The sequence below is a fragment of the Centrocercus urophasianus genome, unplaced genomic scaffold (assembly GCF_019232065.1).
Source record: "Centrocercus urophasianus isolate 14NV4802_14NV808 unplaced genomic scaffold, USGS_Curo_1.0 seq_19, whole genome shotgun sequence".
Lineage (NCBI taxonomy): Eukaryota > Metazoa > Chordata > Aves > Galliformes > Phasianidae > Centrocercus > Centrocercus urophasianus.
In genome coordinates this window covers 8176199-8191551 of record NW_024884744.1, presented here as the reverse complement: position 1 = coordinate 8191551, position 15353 = coordinate 8176199, and the positions used below count along the sequence as shown (strand labels likewise).

Here is a 15353-nt window from a genome sequence, read left to right as displayed (position 1 = left end):
CTTTTAGTACACCAAGTCTGATGTTTTGGTCATAACGACTTTAAGCTGTCATCAATCTGTAACAAAACATGTGAAAGCAAATGTCACGTGATAACTACTGAATGTATGACATTCTTTCTGGACAGATCCAAGCAGGGAGAGCAGACTGCACACGTGCACTTGATCGAAACCGAACTGCGCAGTAAGTGAGCTTAGTATAGGCAAACAAAGTCCTGTGCTACCCAGAAAGGGCAACGGCCAAGGTCGCTTTGTGTGAGACCATGAGAAAATTTTGGTTAAATGAGAACATTTGGGATGTTGTTCTTGGTTAATGAGTGCACAGCTGGGATCCTGTAATAATCCATAGCAACAAAATTCTATAAGCTTAACAGAGTAATACGTGTTGCTAACAGGAATTATACTTACATTAACCATGTGGCAATGAAATGCTAAAAGAAAGTCAGCAATAACCCATTTTATTAAAGCACTTGGCTATTCAGAGTTCTCCCACACCTCATACTGCCAGACCCCACTTCACTCTGCTCAAGGCTGCAAGGTACAGTAATAGTTTTCATTTTTAAAAATAAGGAGAATAGCCCTATCTCTTGGCATCTGATTAAATAGAACTGTTTTGCTGTACTAATTTTACTTTAAGAGATAAGAAATGAGCCCAGCATAGATAAGGCAGTAATAGTTTCTAATTAATCTCAGCCTAATTTGCCATTCAACTCAAGTCTATTACACATCAAAATAAAAGTTGTTTGAAGCATTAATTTATTTTATGTCAACAAAAGGAAGGCTTATCTCCAATAACTTGCTTCCAATTCTTTTCTCTTCCAAATAAAAATACACTCCCAGCTCACGGGAGGAGCAAAAGTACCTGAAGTAAGACAAACAGAATATTTAATACTCAACAAACCCTGCACTTCTCTGTGTTTCAGAGAACAAGCTGTATGAAAATAGCCCTCTGATGTGTTCTCACAGGGATGGGAGCAGAAACGCTAACTTAAATCTCATATTCTTCAGTCACAAAACAGTCAGTTAGGTCCAGACAGCACTTCCCTGCTTCGATCACGCACACACAAACACACAGCTGATCTGATGTCAGCTGCAGTAACAATAGGTAATACTCCCTTTTATTTTTGCCACCTCTCCAGCTTTGTGCCGTGCAGCTTTTAAATAGCCTCCCAACCCCCTGACCGCTGTACTCCAGAACAGGACAAAACAAAGACAACATACCAAGTCAGTTCTTCCACGTGTCTCTAACAGTGACACTGAAAAACAGCCCCAAAAGGCTTAAGCTTGTCACAAAGCGTAGTTTAATTCGACAGTCATCGTAAGGCATCCATGTAAATTAAAAATTCCCACCAGGGTCACATACATTCTCCCACAAAATAAAACGTGCTAAAACAAGAGGCCTGGGATTCCAAAGGATGCTTGTGCACTGCCCACTGCCTGGGCCAGGCTGCCACTACCCACAGGGGCTCCAGGAAACACAGCACCAGCAGTGCAACTCAGGAACTGGAAAGTCAGCTCGCACAAATTTCTTTCAAGAGAGCAACAAACAAAAGCAGGAAAGAGATCTGTACAGAAAACGTCATTCTCTGTCCCTTCTGGGAGAACAAGACAGAACAAAAAAGGTGAGCCATTTACCAAGCATAGAGGAGAGCTCAGAGTTCAGAAGCCCAGCCATGCTGATGGCCCGTTCTGAAAACTAATGAAGCACTATGGAGGCCTGAGTTCGTTATTGCTTCGTCCCAGTTCAGCCCAGGCTAAGGCCTATGGTGAAGTCCAAATTAACTTAAAGCCAGAGAACGCAGATCCAGTAACAGCACCTAAGTCCCCATCCACACATGGGTGTAAACAGATTCTTTTGGTGAAGTCTCCCAAATTTCCCCTCTCCCTGTGCTATGCAGATCCCCATAGCAGTGCTAGAATTTATACAACAGATTCTCTGTCACGTCTCCTTTAGCTGAGCATCTGCAGAGCGTTTCATTTTGCATTCACACTCATCCACTACCCTGCTGACACATCAGCTCAGAGAAGTTCACCGGGAGCTCACCGAGAGGCACACGGTTGGCCACATCTAAAGGAACGTGGCACGGAGTCTAAGAATCATCACTGCTCTGTGTAACAGCAGTACCCAGCCCCCCTCCACCCTCAGCTTCGGGGGCCAAACGGTGCAGACAAGAGCTCCTCTCCATCCTGAGTGCCTGGGCAGCGATCAAGAGAAACGGCGCGCTGTGTAAACAAAATGGCATCTTGCCACCACCACGAGTCAGAAAACAGACTCAAGTCAAGTGGGGCTTCATATCAAGAAACAGTGCTTCCCTTGGATTATCGTATGATGGGGCAACTTTTAGAGGCAATTATTATTATTCAAGGCAGTAGAATTTGAGCGTGGGTATCTCTGGGGCTGACCTACAGGCCCACCATATGCTAGGGATCTTTTAAAACAATTAAAGGTCCTGTTAATTCTTCCGAAAAGGACAGAACAGAGAAAACACAGTGTATCTGATGAACGCACACGCTAAGACACTACCAAAGCTTGCAGTTAGGCTTGTCAAAACAGTTTAAAAGGTTTAGGCATCCAGTTTGTACCAGAATGGATGGCATTTGGGCACCTAATTTAACTTTGTGAAAATTCGAGCCTAAACTTTTCTTTATTGCTTGTCCCATTGAGTGCAAAGGGAAAAGCGAGGGGTTAACCACAGAAAGATTTCAAATCCATCTTAAGGTTTCCCTGCTCTTCTGTATATATATATATAAAGGCATATATATATATATATATGTATAAAGCATTATTATTCTTAAGCCACCTGGAGTAGGGGGATGAGGGAAACAGAAGCTATTTCATTTCGTAGTTATCTGAGCATCAGACCCTGCTTCCCACATGATGATACCTCTGTCACAGTAAGAGCATGACATGAAAACGTGTCTACTGCCACTGAGAATTCTGAGTCTGCAAAATTTCAGCCCAACTATCAGGATAACGGCAGATTGACACGCACACACTCCTCAGCAACATACACAAAGCAAGTAGGACATGCCTCAGTGAGTGCAGATGGAAAGAAAACAAACAAGGAACCTCGGAGAAACCAACCAGAAGAGCCTCAGGAAAGAGAACTACCCATATTCCCTGCAAAGGCAGCTGCCCAGGAGTCCACGCGCGGCACAAACCGAATCCAAATATCCATCCCACAGCTGAAGATCTCTGAAGCCTGGCAGCGTCACACACTGGATACTTGAAGGCACATTTCCTATGTGTTTTGGAAGAGAAATCCAGTTACAACAGCACACTGCAGCTGCAGGGCTGAGGGAAAGGAGGCGACACTTGGCATCTCTGATCCTGTCCCCGCGTTCAAGCTCTGTGGCTGGTGTGAGCTGGTGATCTAAGCAGACACATTAACATCCCTGAGTGAAATGGCACCGTTTGTGGCCTCTGAGACTTTGTCCTCAAGCACCATTGCTGGTGTGTCTGCAGTGCCTGCTGTAGTGTCTATGGCAGGAAGTGGATTTAAGCCCTGTGATAAAATCTGTTGGATGGTTTTCCTCAAGTTGGGGTGCAGCTGGTTTTGGGTCTGGTAAAAAATTTCTAAGGCAAAAGACTTGAGCGTGCCAGTGCAAAGGTCCTCATAAAGTGGAATTGTGTACATCCGAGACATCTGCAAAAAAGGAAAACGGAATAATATCACTCCAGTAAAAGCCAAGAGGTTCAGCTCTCCTGTAAGTACATTCCAAGAGACCTCAAAGAATCCAAGCAACACACTTCTTCAAGAGAAGCCTCTAACTAAGTTTAATGCAAAGTTTCATGTGAATGATAATCAAAACCCACTTGCTCTCTACGACTGAGCTACTTCCCCACAAATAACAGAGCTATTTACAAGGCCAGGGAGAAGAGGCCACAGAGAACACATGCATTAACCTTTTGCTCCCGCACAATAAAAAACACTGAAAGGAATCTCTTGAGCGCTAGCTTTGTCTGAAGGGTGCATATTCCAACAATCACATCATTTAGTATCGTAACAAAACTCTTCTCTGGAAACGCCGGGGCTGCCATAAAGCAATGCAAAAACGCACTGGGCAGAGCTGGGACAAGGACATTGAGTTAGGCTGGAAAAGCACAGACTGTCTGTAGGCATTTCAAATTCCATCTGCCCATTCCTCCCCACCGCTAGCAGGTGAGCCGTGCTCGGCCCCTTCGCTACACACCTGGTCTACACTTGGCCAGGAAGCAGAAGTTCCAAGGTCTTTCACGTCGCATGTCTCATGCACATGTCTCATGCACTGAGAGGTGCAGTGATTTTAATCCAGCAGTTAGTACCTGGTTTTCCAAGAAGCGACGGACTTTGTAAAGGTCTGGGTAGTAGTCATTGCGGACTACAATCTGCAACCAGCGGATGCGGATTTCTGCGTTCATGGAGTCCAGCTGAGAGGAGTAACATTCCGAAAGCCTTTTTATCACCTCTGAAAAGAGCGTATACACAGAGGGAAAAACAAAACAAAACACAACTGTGACCTGTTTTGTCAAGTTTGGAGGTCATCAGAAAATGAGCGATAGCACCAAGGCTGAGTAGGGCTATTTAGAACTCAATGTGTCATTCCAGGAATACTTTTCTACTCTCCTTACAGAGCACTCACCATGGCGCAGCGGTGACCCATCCAGCAACCTGTCCAAGAAGAGCACGGTTTGGAACGTTCTCCATTTAGTGAGGTCAGCACTGCTGGCAGCAGCATCAAAATCCAGAGGCTCAGCGGTCCAGAGTTTGAAGAGCGTCTCCACCGGTCTGGTCAGGCTGGATCCCTGAGATAAATCTGGCTCAGCTAACGGAGGTCCTGTAGCATTGAGCCAACGTTCAAACTCCAGTCCTGGAATGAGGAGCACCAAAAATGTCGAGCAGGAGTCTCTGCAGAAGGCTTGGCTGTCTCAAGGTTCGGGACTGCTTCTAGCACAGTTAAGAGAGGTTCTAACGGTAGCAAATCAGACCAACCCATAGTTACAGTGATACAACAGTGTTAGTTTCATCAAGCCTGCGCTCCATCTGGAACAGGGACAGCAACATCTCTGCCAAATTTAACCATGATTCTTCTGGAGCTCAGCATTACAGCGAGTAAATAAAGAAAAACACATGTGCTCATTGGGCAGACCAGCTAAAAGGTATCTATGATCAAATCAGGTTCTAATATCAGATTTGGCACATTTCTCTTTTGTTGAATTTTGAGGAACACTGGAAAACGTGAAGCGTGTTTTCCCCAATAGAAATAAAAAAGAGGTGAGAGGGCTGCCTAAACCCATCGTCATTCATGTGTTTATAGAATTGGTAACTAAACCCAAGACAAGCTTTAGCAGGATTTGGTTTCCAGATACACTCTGCAGTGTGAAAGGTGAGCTAATGAGAGTTAACCAAGGGCCACTCAGATGATCAATGCCAAAACGGTCAGCAACTTACAACGTTCTCATTCTCCACAACAGGGGGGGTAACTAAGATAAGAAAACCATTTGTGCCATGGATGTATGGCTGTTGCCAAAGTGTTTTGTTTCACTCAACCTTAGGATTTGCTTATGCATCTCCTAAGCCAAGTACAAAATTTATTGGCCAGACTTCCTAATTTTGACAGCTAAATAAGTAAACTGCATCTTACCTGCTTTGCTCTCAACACATTGCTCTTTCAAATCTGGAAAAAAATTCAGGAAGGAATCCAGAAGATCCTGAGCCACAACACTGGTAAATTTGTACTTCTCAATGTAGGCCTGAAACAGTGAAAGGGATAAATGACAGTTAGGAGGAAGGTGGCTTCTTTTTGGTGAAGAACTGTACGTACAATTAAAAAATAGAGATGGAAAAGTGAGGACCAGTACTCAGAAAGGTGAAAGACAGTTTAAAATATATATATATTTATACACAAAAAACAATAAATCAAGAAAAATATTCTCCTCCTCCCTCTCAAATAAGGAAAGTGACAACTCTCAATCTCCAGCAGAACGTATGTGTATGCACACTAACTCTGAGGAAGGAGTCAAAGCGTCCTGGGTCACCACACAGCTGAGACAGGTAGTAAACAAAGCAGTAGCCTTTCTCATAGGTGAAGAGGTTCATTAAATTACTAGGATTTACACCTGGAAGGAAAAGATAATGTTATAAGACACTGTGCAACAAGAACACCGATTTCAAACCAGTCTAATTGCAAAGACACCCTAGAGATGTCAAGATGCAGTGACTTAAAAACAGAACAAGCCTGTGTCAGTACATGTAATTTACTGCAGTAAAGTAACAGAAGCAACCTAAGTGTCAAACTCACACTGCACGTTTTCAAACATAAGAACAGAAAGCAAGCAATACTATGCTCCTTTTCTGAGACCTCCAACAGTCTTCCATCCTGCTTCAATATCTCCACATGCATTTGGGGTTTATACATCATCTAGACTGAAGACTGCTTCACACCTCCAGTGGTGATGACAAAACTAGAGAACCATCAATCCCGTATCTCGCTCAAGGGACAACCGAGCAGCCTCCACCAGCACGCAGCTCGCTCAAGGGGAGACCACGTACACATCTGTACATGTATTCATAAAGATGAGTTAGACCATTTTGAAGAGAAATTCAGTGCCAGTTTCCTTGCTTACTATTAGACTAGTTTACACACAAGTATTTTGTTTTTCCTTATTTTATAAAGGACATTTTAAATGACATCATTTCGGTCTGCAATCCAACAGTGATGTGCAGACATTCTGTACAACGGCTTCAGCAGAAAGAAATACCTGGCTCCAGTTTAACCTGAAGCTTGCTGACCGGGTTGTCCTCTCCAAGGAGCTTCATCTGTCTGTGGAGAGCATCGAGGCGGAACGCCGTCTCCAAGCACGTGAAAGCAGCCCCTGCCCAAGGAACAACATGGTAGCTGTGAGACAGTGGCTGGAGAACTAGCACAGGTACAAAGAAAAGATAACTGAAGACATGAGACAGCAACAGCAAGAGAGAATCTCAGTAATGTACTGTCATCACAATTTGAGTACAAGTTCCTTGCAACTCCTTGCAGTTCATGACAGTGCATCTCACAGGTTTCACCTCCACTCAGTAGGAGCTCTCTTACAGCTGCAGCTGGGTGTGCTGCTCTTCTAACTGCAATGCAGAACTGTCTGTGCTTCATGTCAAACTAGCTGCACTACGCTGGCAAGTCAAGTTGTCTTTCCTGTGCCTTTGTGGATGTGTTACACTGTGGAAAAGACATTCCCAGATGCAGCAGGTAAGTATCTAGGATCGTTATGGTTTTGGTTTTCTTCAGCAAGTCTTCAAGAATAATGCTTGTTACATTGATACAAGCACAGAGTCTTACTGTATACAGAGGAATCTGATACAAACTGAATGAGAATTAAGGACCAGGACACATCTGGAAGGTAGAAGAATCTGTACTGGCAGAAAAACAGGTAGATGAAACAAAAAGAAAACAAGAACACTGCAGAATAACTAGTGCTTAGGGCAATTACTTCAAGCTGTAAGCAGGGAAGAGGATTAAGCAAGATCCAAGAGGTGCTGTGGTCACTGGGCTCCAATTTCTGTAAACAATGTCATTACAAAAATGCCTTTTTATTAACTGCAGAAGATATGCCAGAAATGATGTCAGAAATGGCAAGATTTAGATCAGAAGTTTGTCCTTGGAACAAAACTGAATGCAAAAAAGAGCTTGTTAGAGAATGGCATGGAGAAAAGCACTGCTTAGCTTCCTGAAGTGAAACAGCCCAGTCCTGAATTCCAAGAGGACACAAATGAGGACCTTCCTTGCCTTATGTCAGAGACACGGCCTGAGATGGGACAGAAAACAGTTCAGAATCTTCTGAACTATTCATATTGTTGCCATATAGAATACAACGTGAGGTATAGAAAAGCCTGAACCACTGAGAATTACTCAGCATGAAGCAGCTCACATAGAACAGAGCAAAATCTCCATAGCTGCTACGAGCACTTCTTTCTCTAAATTTCATTCTCATCATCTCCAAAAACAACGTACATGACTAAAAAGTAACACACTCTCCTAAGCACGCTTGCTGCCAGCGTTTCCCAGAAGATGAAATAGAACAAAATCATTGACACAGGACACATGAAAATACACAGCGCGAGCTTTTAAGAACATCATGGGACAAACTAGAGAAACAAGCATTTCTATCATTCATCTCAATTAAAAAACCAAAAAGCAATAGGAATGATTTACTCCTTCTAGTTGCTACAGATGGTGCCCATACAGCTGACCTATTAGTTTCACTGATGCAAACAGCTAAAGCAGAGCCCTACAATTCTACAAGAAGCCTCCGGTACCTCAGCAGACAGACACGTAGTTGTGTACATTGCATCTGATGGCTATTACCAGCATTCCTTCCCACAGCAGCTAACTACCAAGTGCCCAGGTGTAGACAAACTGCAAGCATCCCCGATGTTCAAAGCAGAGTTTGGGACTGCTCACATTCCAGAACAACGACGACAACAACAACAACAACAACACAGCTCCCAACACACTTTCAGCTCCCAGGGAAGCAGCTCTCAACTGCTGGCTGGACGCATCAGAAGGAAAACCCCCTCTTACCATAGGTCTCAGTGGTGATGCGGCGCTGCGCGTACGTGGCCAGCCCCTCGCTCAGCCACATCTCCTCCCACGTGGCGTTGGTGACCGCGTTTCCAAACCAGCTGTGGGCAACTTCATGAATGACGTCAATGATTAAAAACTCATCGCTCTCCAGAATGGAAGAAATGATGAAAGTCAGGCATGGGTTTTCCATGGCAACAATAGGGAAGGATGGAGGAAGAAAAACAATGTCGTATCTAAAATTAAAGGGAGAGAAAGAATACAGTGGTAAATTACACCTACTTCAAAAGACCTACATAGAAATACACGTCTATTTTTCCTCCTTTCAGAAAGTTCTTCTAGGAGTTCTTGAAACTTCAGGAACAACTTTCTAGACCACTGGTTGGGAACCACAGTTTGTTCCCTTGGCCAAATTGCTGCTCACGCTTGCACGTAAGGCTGGAAGCCTTCAGCTGTAGCATGCCCTGCCCTTCCCAGAAGCATCACACTCTGTTCACACATGTAAACTCACCACAAGCTGTGTATCTGACCACCAGAACCACGAACTTTACATACACTGCCCACACACACATGCAGATCTTCAAAGGCCCCCAGGAAACAGAGGCTGGGAAGCATGGAGGGAATGAATTGGTGCCTGTAGTGGCAGCAAAACAGCACTGGAACATGACTATACTATTTCTTTGGCTTTCTGAATTTCTCCACCAATGATCAGCACTGGCACTTCATACCAGGCCTCGTTCTCAGAGCATTTCAATCAACATTAAAAGGGTAACAGCCACACTTTTCCTGCTTACCTTTAGCAAATAAGTGTGGGAAGCCTTTGCAAACATTTGCTCCGATTTGAAGAATGAAAATACTTTCAAAAGCATTCTCTTTTAAGACATAGTCAAGCTTAACTACAGAAACTATCAGTGTTGGTGCTAAGATTCTAAGTCCATAATGAATCATTTTAGCATTTTCAGGCATAATGCAGTAAAACAAGACAGCACTTCTGATTCTCAGGGAAGGCCAACTGTTCAGAACGCGCAGTGCCGCTTACCATAGCGGCAAGATACCTCCATGCTCCTCGTTCTCATTATTTTGTTCCCATCACACGTTCCTAGGAGACTTATGAAACTCACCTTCCCCAGATATATGGGCCATACAGGCTCTCTGCAGCAGTCAGCCAGCGCTCGACCATGCCAGAAAGCTTGCTGATGGCAGTTGGCAGCAGGCAAGGCTCTGCCCACACTCTGCTCCTGTCAGAAAGCAGAAAACATCAGGTGATACTTCAACAAACGCAGTTATCTCTCCAAAATAATAGCCTGCTTCCTCAGCACGTGGCCACAAATGGTCACAGCACTAAAAGGTCTGGCATCAGGCTTCTGCCTTCTTTAGGCCAAGCTGCAAACCTTACCTTGGACCTATGTCTGCATGTATAAGGTCTCCTGCCACCAGGGCCACGAGGTAGGCAGGAACTGGATGTTCCATGTAGAACTGATACACTCCTTTGTCTTCTACGAAGGTGCTTTGAGTGGCGCTCATCAACACCTGCATGCCTGCTGGAGCCTGGAGGAGCGACATCGTAACACCAGCTGATGGGATGAGCAAGGCTGAAGGGCTACAGCACAGACCCGTTCTGACGTATGGTAATGCACGTAGTTTTTTTATACTGTTAAATAGGCTAAGGAACGCTTTATATTAAATATAACTACACAAGACAACGTAGCCATGCTTTCACAATTAAGCTGAGCTCTCCATGCCCACACCGATTTGTCACTGACCTTGACGGTGGCTGAATAGGTGCATTTCACCGCTGGTGTGTCAAAGCAGGGGAAGAAGGAGCGGTTACACACCGAGTGGCCCTGCGTGAAGACAAACGGCTTGGCGTTGCCGTACGTCAGCTCTGGGTCCAGCCACCAGATCTGTTGAAGCATCGAGAGAAGAAGCGAGGGAAAAGGATCGAGTTTGAACCGTCAGAGAGCAGAACCCCAACATCGAGAGGATCCAACACGAACAGGAACAGCAGGGGTCACGGAGCGCAAGCAAAAACCAACGCAAAACAAACGCAGGCTGAACAGTGTACACACTGTTATCTCTGACCCTGACTCTGCCCTCCCAGCTGCAGCACCAGCGATTCTGACACTACACAAAATGAGTCAGCGTATGTCAGGATATCTCTGGTCAGTGGCACCAAGGCTGCTTCGTATGGAGCAGATAAGGAGGTTCTGAGTGGTCACAGAAAAACACACAGCACTGAGTGTGTCAACTTTCAGTATCAAGCAGTAAATAAATCGTGAGTCAGAGCCTCAGCAGATCATCAGAACTCACTAGGAATCATAGGAAGAAGGGCAGTTATTTGCCTGTTGGGTTTTCCCTGTTCCGAGTGCCATGTTTATGCTTTCAAACACTCCCTGCCTCTAACTTTGAAGCACAGAAACAATCTCAAATCGCAGAAACAATTTCAAAGAAGTATTTTCTTGTAATCCTAGAGCTCTCGGGCTGAACTACAGAAAATAACAAGCATTGCAAAATTTGCAATAAAATCAGAACCGCCTGAAGTCCTGGGAACAGTCGGGCACACAGAATAAAGCTTCTGAGTCCACTGCATTCTCAGATCAAAGCAGCCAATAAATCTGAACTTGGGGAATAGCAGTTAGTGCCCGCACTCAAGAGAAAGACATGAAGAGCTCACAGAGAGAAGCCAGGGTACTATCCCTGCTCTTATTTTAATGGCATATTACAGTTCTACTTCCTACTAATCTCTGTGTTCTGGAAGGCAAAGCTTCCCCTTTCTCCCTTTGCCCTGTAAGGTTACTCTTTACCTTCTTCCCTTGCCTTTAGACCCTTCTCCTCTGATGCCAATGCGTTCCTCTCCCACATCACCCACTTCAGCAGAACCCCTGGGGATGGGTGCAAGGGACAGAAAGGAAACATACAGCTGCTTCTGAAGGGAATTAGGGACAAATGCCTCATTAAAACTCGGTTTGAAGACAAAGCTTCTCACCAGAACACGCATTCACATAAATACACAAGTGCTGTGCTTTAACCCAGGTAACAGCATTCTAACCACCCAGGAAGGAGGCCCAGGAAGTGACTCCTTCAGGATGTGCCCAGTGTCAACACTGAAAAGCACTCCTCCCGGCAGTGCTCTGTGCTGGTAGCACAGGTGGGACCAACAACCTGTCACGTCAGCCTTGGAGCAGAGACTCACCTTCAGAAAGCCCCATTCCCTTCATTTTCTGAGCAACACTAAGGCCAACAAAGCACACAGGGAGATAAGACATCACCAGAACTAAGCCACAACCCCAGAATAGGGTGGAAAAAAGGTTGACAGCAATGTCTGCAGAGCAGAGAGATAAGGGGAAGCACCCCGACCAGCACAGGAAGAAAACATAAGCAGGAAGCAAAGGAGAGCTAAGAAACGAATGCCTGCTTACAAGAAGCTCCAAGAATTTACGACACTTTCTCTTCAGCGTGCTTCCCTTTCTGTGACATTTGGTTGAGGTTAAATGAAGCAGAGGCCTCACAGGCCAAAAGGAAAAAGTCCGCAGAGAGTGAAGTATTTTTTTCCCCTGTTTCCCAATGTCTGCAGCTATGCTGCAATCCTCCGCCTCTCTTTCCAGATGCACTTGGAACAATGATTAAAGTTATCCTGAAACAATATAAATAGATCTGCAATATAAATAGAGCGGCCATGCTGCTGGACAGGGCTGGGGATGAGGAGCAGAGGCTGCAGCCCAGAAAGGAGTGCAGTCAGCAGCCTGTGGGGGCAGGGAGCTGGGCCACTATGGGGCAGAGCAGCACATGGGTGCATCACCAGATCCCAACCGTGCTCCGCTGAGGAAACACGTGTGACAGCATCGCAATCTGGCAAGTGACAAAAGTAAACAGCTGAACCTCTTCCAAGTTTAAAGTCTTTCCATGTCTCCACCTGCATTATTGATGGAGGAGAGCAGCGGTGCCACAGTGGCGGTTCCAGTGGCCAGCAGTGACTGCCCACAGAGTGTGCTGTGCAGGCGGGACATGGGGGATGTGATGGGGCAAAGAGCCCGACTGCAAGTCACGAGGGACTGGGAAAACTCAAATGGATTGCCAGGGAAGTTCCCAGCTCTGACCTTTTTGCTAAATCATAGGGACAAGGAAGTTCTCTCACTTTTACAGCAGGACAGAGCAGGGTTTGCACTGAAGGCTGTCATGGAAAGAAAACAGCACTGCGTGGAGATGAGCGCTGCCAAATTGGAGGTACAGCAAAGCGGGTCAGAAACGAGTGTGCATTTTTCCCTCCGGGAAAGGAGAGCAAAAATACTGTGAAAGAGCCTCTGCAGGGCCAAGAGGTCAGCATGAGGAGCAGCTGCTGCTTTCCCTTCACACCTGCACCATGGGATGCACAACACTCAGCAAAGCCTCGCTCCTGAACAGAGGATGCCATGCATGAATGCATGGTTCCCTGCATGCGGGCAGCCCAAACCCTCTGCAGAAGGCAGGTTTAAGCTCCCCTGTGTCTCCCGGGATCCATCACACAACCAAAACCATCAGCTCCTCACTCCATAGGAACGAGGAACAGAAGTTTGGTAAGAGAGGCGTGACGCCGCGAAGTTGCTTCACCCACAGAGAGAAAAGGGACCGCACAGAAACGCGGAGGTCAGGCGTGTGCATGAGGTCACCGTCCCACATTTGGGGTTACTCATCGCTGTTAACACAGTGCCAGGCTGGAAGGGCGCTGGCAGGCAGCATGACAATAGCAGCGCATGACCCTGGAGCTCAAAAGATAGCCCAGCGAGCCCCGAGCAGCATGAAGGGCTGGAGCAGGTGCTGCCTGGGGACAAGTATTCTGCCAGCCAAAACCTGCAGTCCTGGGCAGGCAGTGAGATGCAGTCCTATGTTGGAGCGTGCCTGCTCCTGCTTCCCAGCACCACTCAGAAAGGGCAGCGTGTGGCCCTGCTCCATAACCAGCAACAATTCCACCAGCAGGCCTCGGAGCTTCGTTTCAGCCAAGCACTACGTGCTATGAAAGCTACAGTAAAGATGCAGGAAAGAATGAAGATCAGCTCGCAATGGATCAAAGAGCAGCGAGGTGAACTGTAGGAATGGAAAAAGGGCTCAGCTCCCAGCATCCTCACACACACGTGCATAGGACGGATGGTGAGGCAGTGGCAGGACTCCCTCTGCACACAGCAGGGCAGGCCGCCGCCTGGCATCAGCGCTGGGGAATCCCTGCAGGAGCCCAAAATAAAGCCACTCGTTCAAGAGGAGCAAAGAGCGTTATCGCGCACTGAGGGAGCTGCGGCTCGGCCAGGCTGAGAGCGATTACAGAGCACGGCAACAGCCAATGAGCTTCAAAGCCTTCCTGCCATAAATAAAGCGCCCGGCAGACAAAATACACCGGTTCCTTCATGAAACTTTCAGGGTTTCAAAGACTATCGACCCTTCCCCACTGACCGCGGCCCTCAGTGCCACATCTCCATTTCTCTACAGCAGAGACAGAGACCCCCTCCCCTCCGCGCCCTTGGGCAGCCCCTGCCAATGCAGCACCGCTCTTACGGAGAAGAAACTGTTGTTGACATCCAAGCCGAACCCGCCCCGGCGCAACCGGAGCCCGTCTGCCCCAGGCTGCGGGGCTCCCCCAAACCACTCCTTTTGCCCCGACCGGAGCGCTGCTTCCCCGCCTCCCCGCGGGGGATCCCCGTACTCACGGCGGGGCCGTCGGCCGTGGTGTAGCGGACGATGACCTGGAAGGGCTGGTGCGGCTGCAGGGCGGCGGGCAGCGACAGCGTCAGGGCCGAGCCGTAGTCGGTGAAGGGGTCCACGCGGAAGCCCAGCGGGCAGGAGGCGGCGGGCGGCCGGGCGAACAGCGGCAGCGGCGGCTCCGCCAGCGGCGGGGGCCCGGCGGGCGGCTCCGCAGGAGGCGCGGCGATGCAGGGAGCCGAGAGGAAGGTGGCGGTGGAGGGCGCGGCGGCGGCGGAGCACGGCGGCGGCGGAGGAGCGCAGGGCGGCGGCGGGGGCGGAGGGGGCGGCGGGTCCGGGGCGGCAGAGGAGGAGGAAGAGGAAGAGGAGGCGGCGGCGGCTTCGGCGGGGGAGAAGGCGAAGGAGCAGGGGGCTTCCCCCGGCGGGGCGCGGCGGTAGGCGGCCGAGAGGACGCGCAGAGCCGGGTGCACGTCCAGCACCAAAGCGCAGGGCTGCGGGCGCAGCGCGCACAGTTCCAGCACCAGGCAGCCCGCCAGTGCCCGCGCCTCGGGCCGCAGCTCCAGCCCCAGGTGCAGGTGGCGGAGGGCGAAGAGCTGCGAGCTGGAGGCCGACGCCACGTCCGGAGGCGGCGGTGGATCGGGAGGAGGAGGCGGAGGGACCGGCGGAGCCTCCGGGCCGCCCGCGGAGCTCTTGCGGCAGCAGCACAGGCCGGGCGGCCGCGGGGCCGGAGCCGCCATGGAGCGGCGGAGGAGGAGAGGAGGCGGCCGCTATGTGAAATCCATGGGCGGGCGGGGAGGAGGGAGGCCCCGGCGGCCGGAGCGGCCGGGGCGGGGAGGAGAAGGGGCCGAAAGGAGCGTGGGGCCCGAGCCCGGAACAGGCCGGGGGGGGAAGGGGCTGCGTGGGTTGGGCTGGGCTGCCCCGCCCCGCTCTGCACCGCCCGCCGCCTGCGCGCGCAGACGTTCCGAGCCCCGGCACAGCCGCTGTGCCAGTCGTTGGGTCGCCAAGGCAGCTCCTAAGTGACACGGGAATGTTTATGATGTGGCTGTGGGTTTGACGAATCCACAGCGTACGTTCCCAAGGGCCCCCAAACCTCACACCGCTGATAGCGGAGTCGCATCGTTTCCCATCGCACC

The 15353-nt window shown here is 48.7% G+C and overlaps 1 protein-coding gene across 1 annotated transcript; it reads right to left on the bottom strand.

Annotated features, from left to right (window-relative positions):
• Nucleotides 1–2758: 2758 nt before the first annotated feature.
• Nucleotides 2759–14972, bottom strand: RNPEPL1 (arginyl aminopeptidase like 1). Its single transcript, XM_042820515.1, has 11 exons — nucleotides 14229–14972; nucleotides 10317–10457; nucleotides 9950–10101; nucleotides 9675–9791; nucleotides 8554–8789; nucleotides 6740–6853; nucleotides 5985–6097; nucleotides 5623–5731; nucleotides 4621–4848; nucleotides 4304–4446; nucleotides 2759–3644 (listed from the first exon to the last, which is right to left on the bottom strand). Exons 1-11 carry the CDS (start codon nucleotides 14955–14957, stop codon nucleotides 3372–3374), a joined length of 2355 nt encoding a protein of 784 aa, XP_042676449.1. The 5' UTR covers nucleotides 14958–14972; the 3' UTR covers nucleotides 2759–3371.
• Nucleotides 14973–15353: the final 381 nt, after the last annotated feature.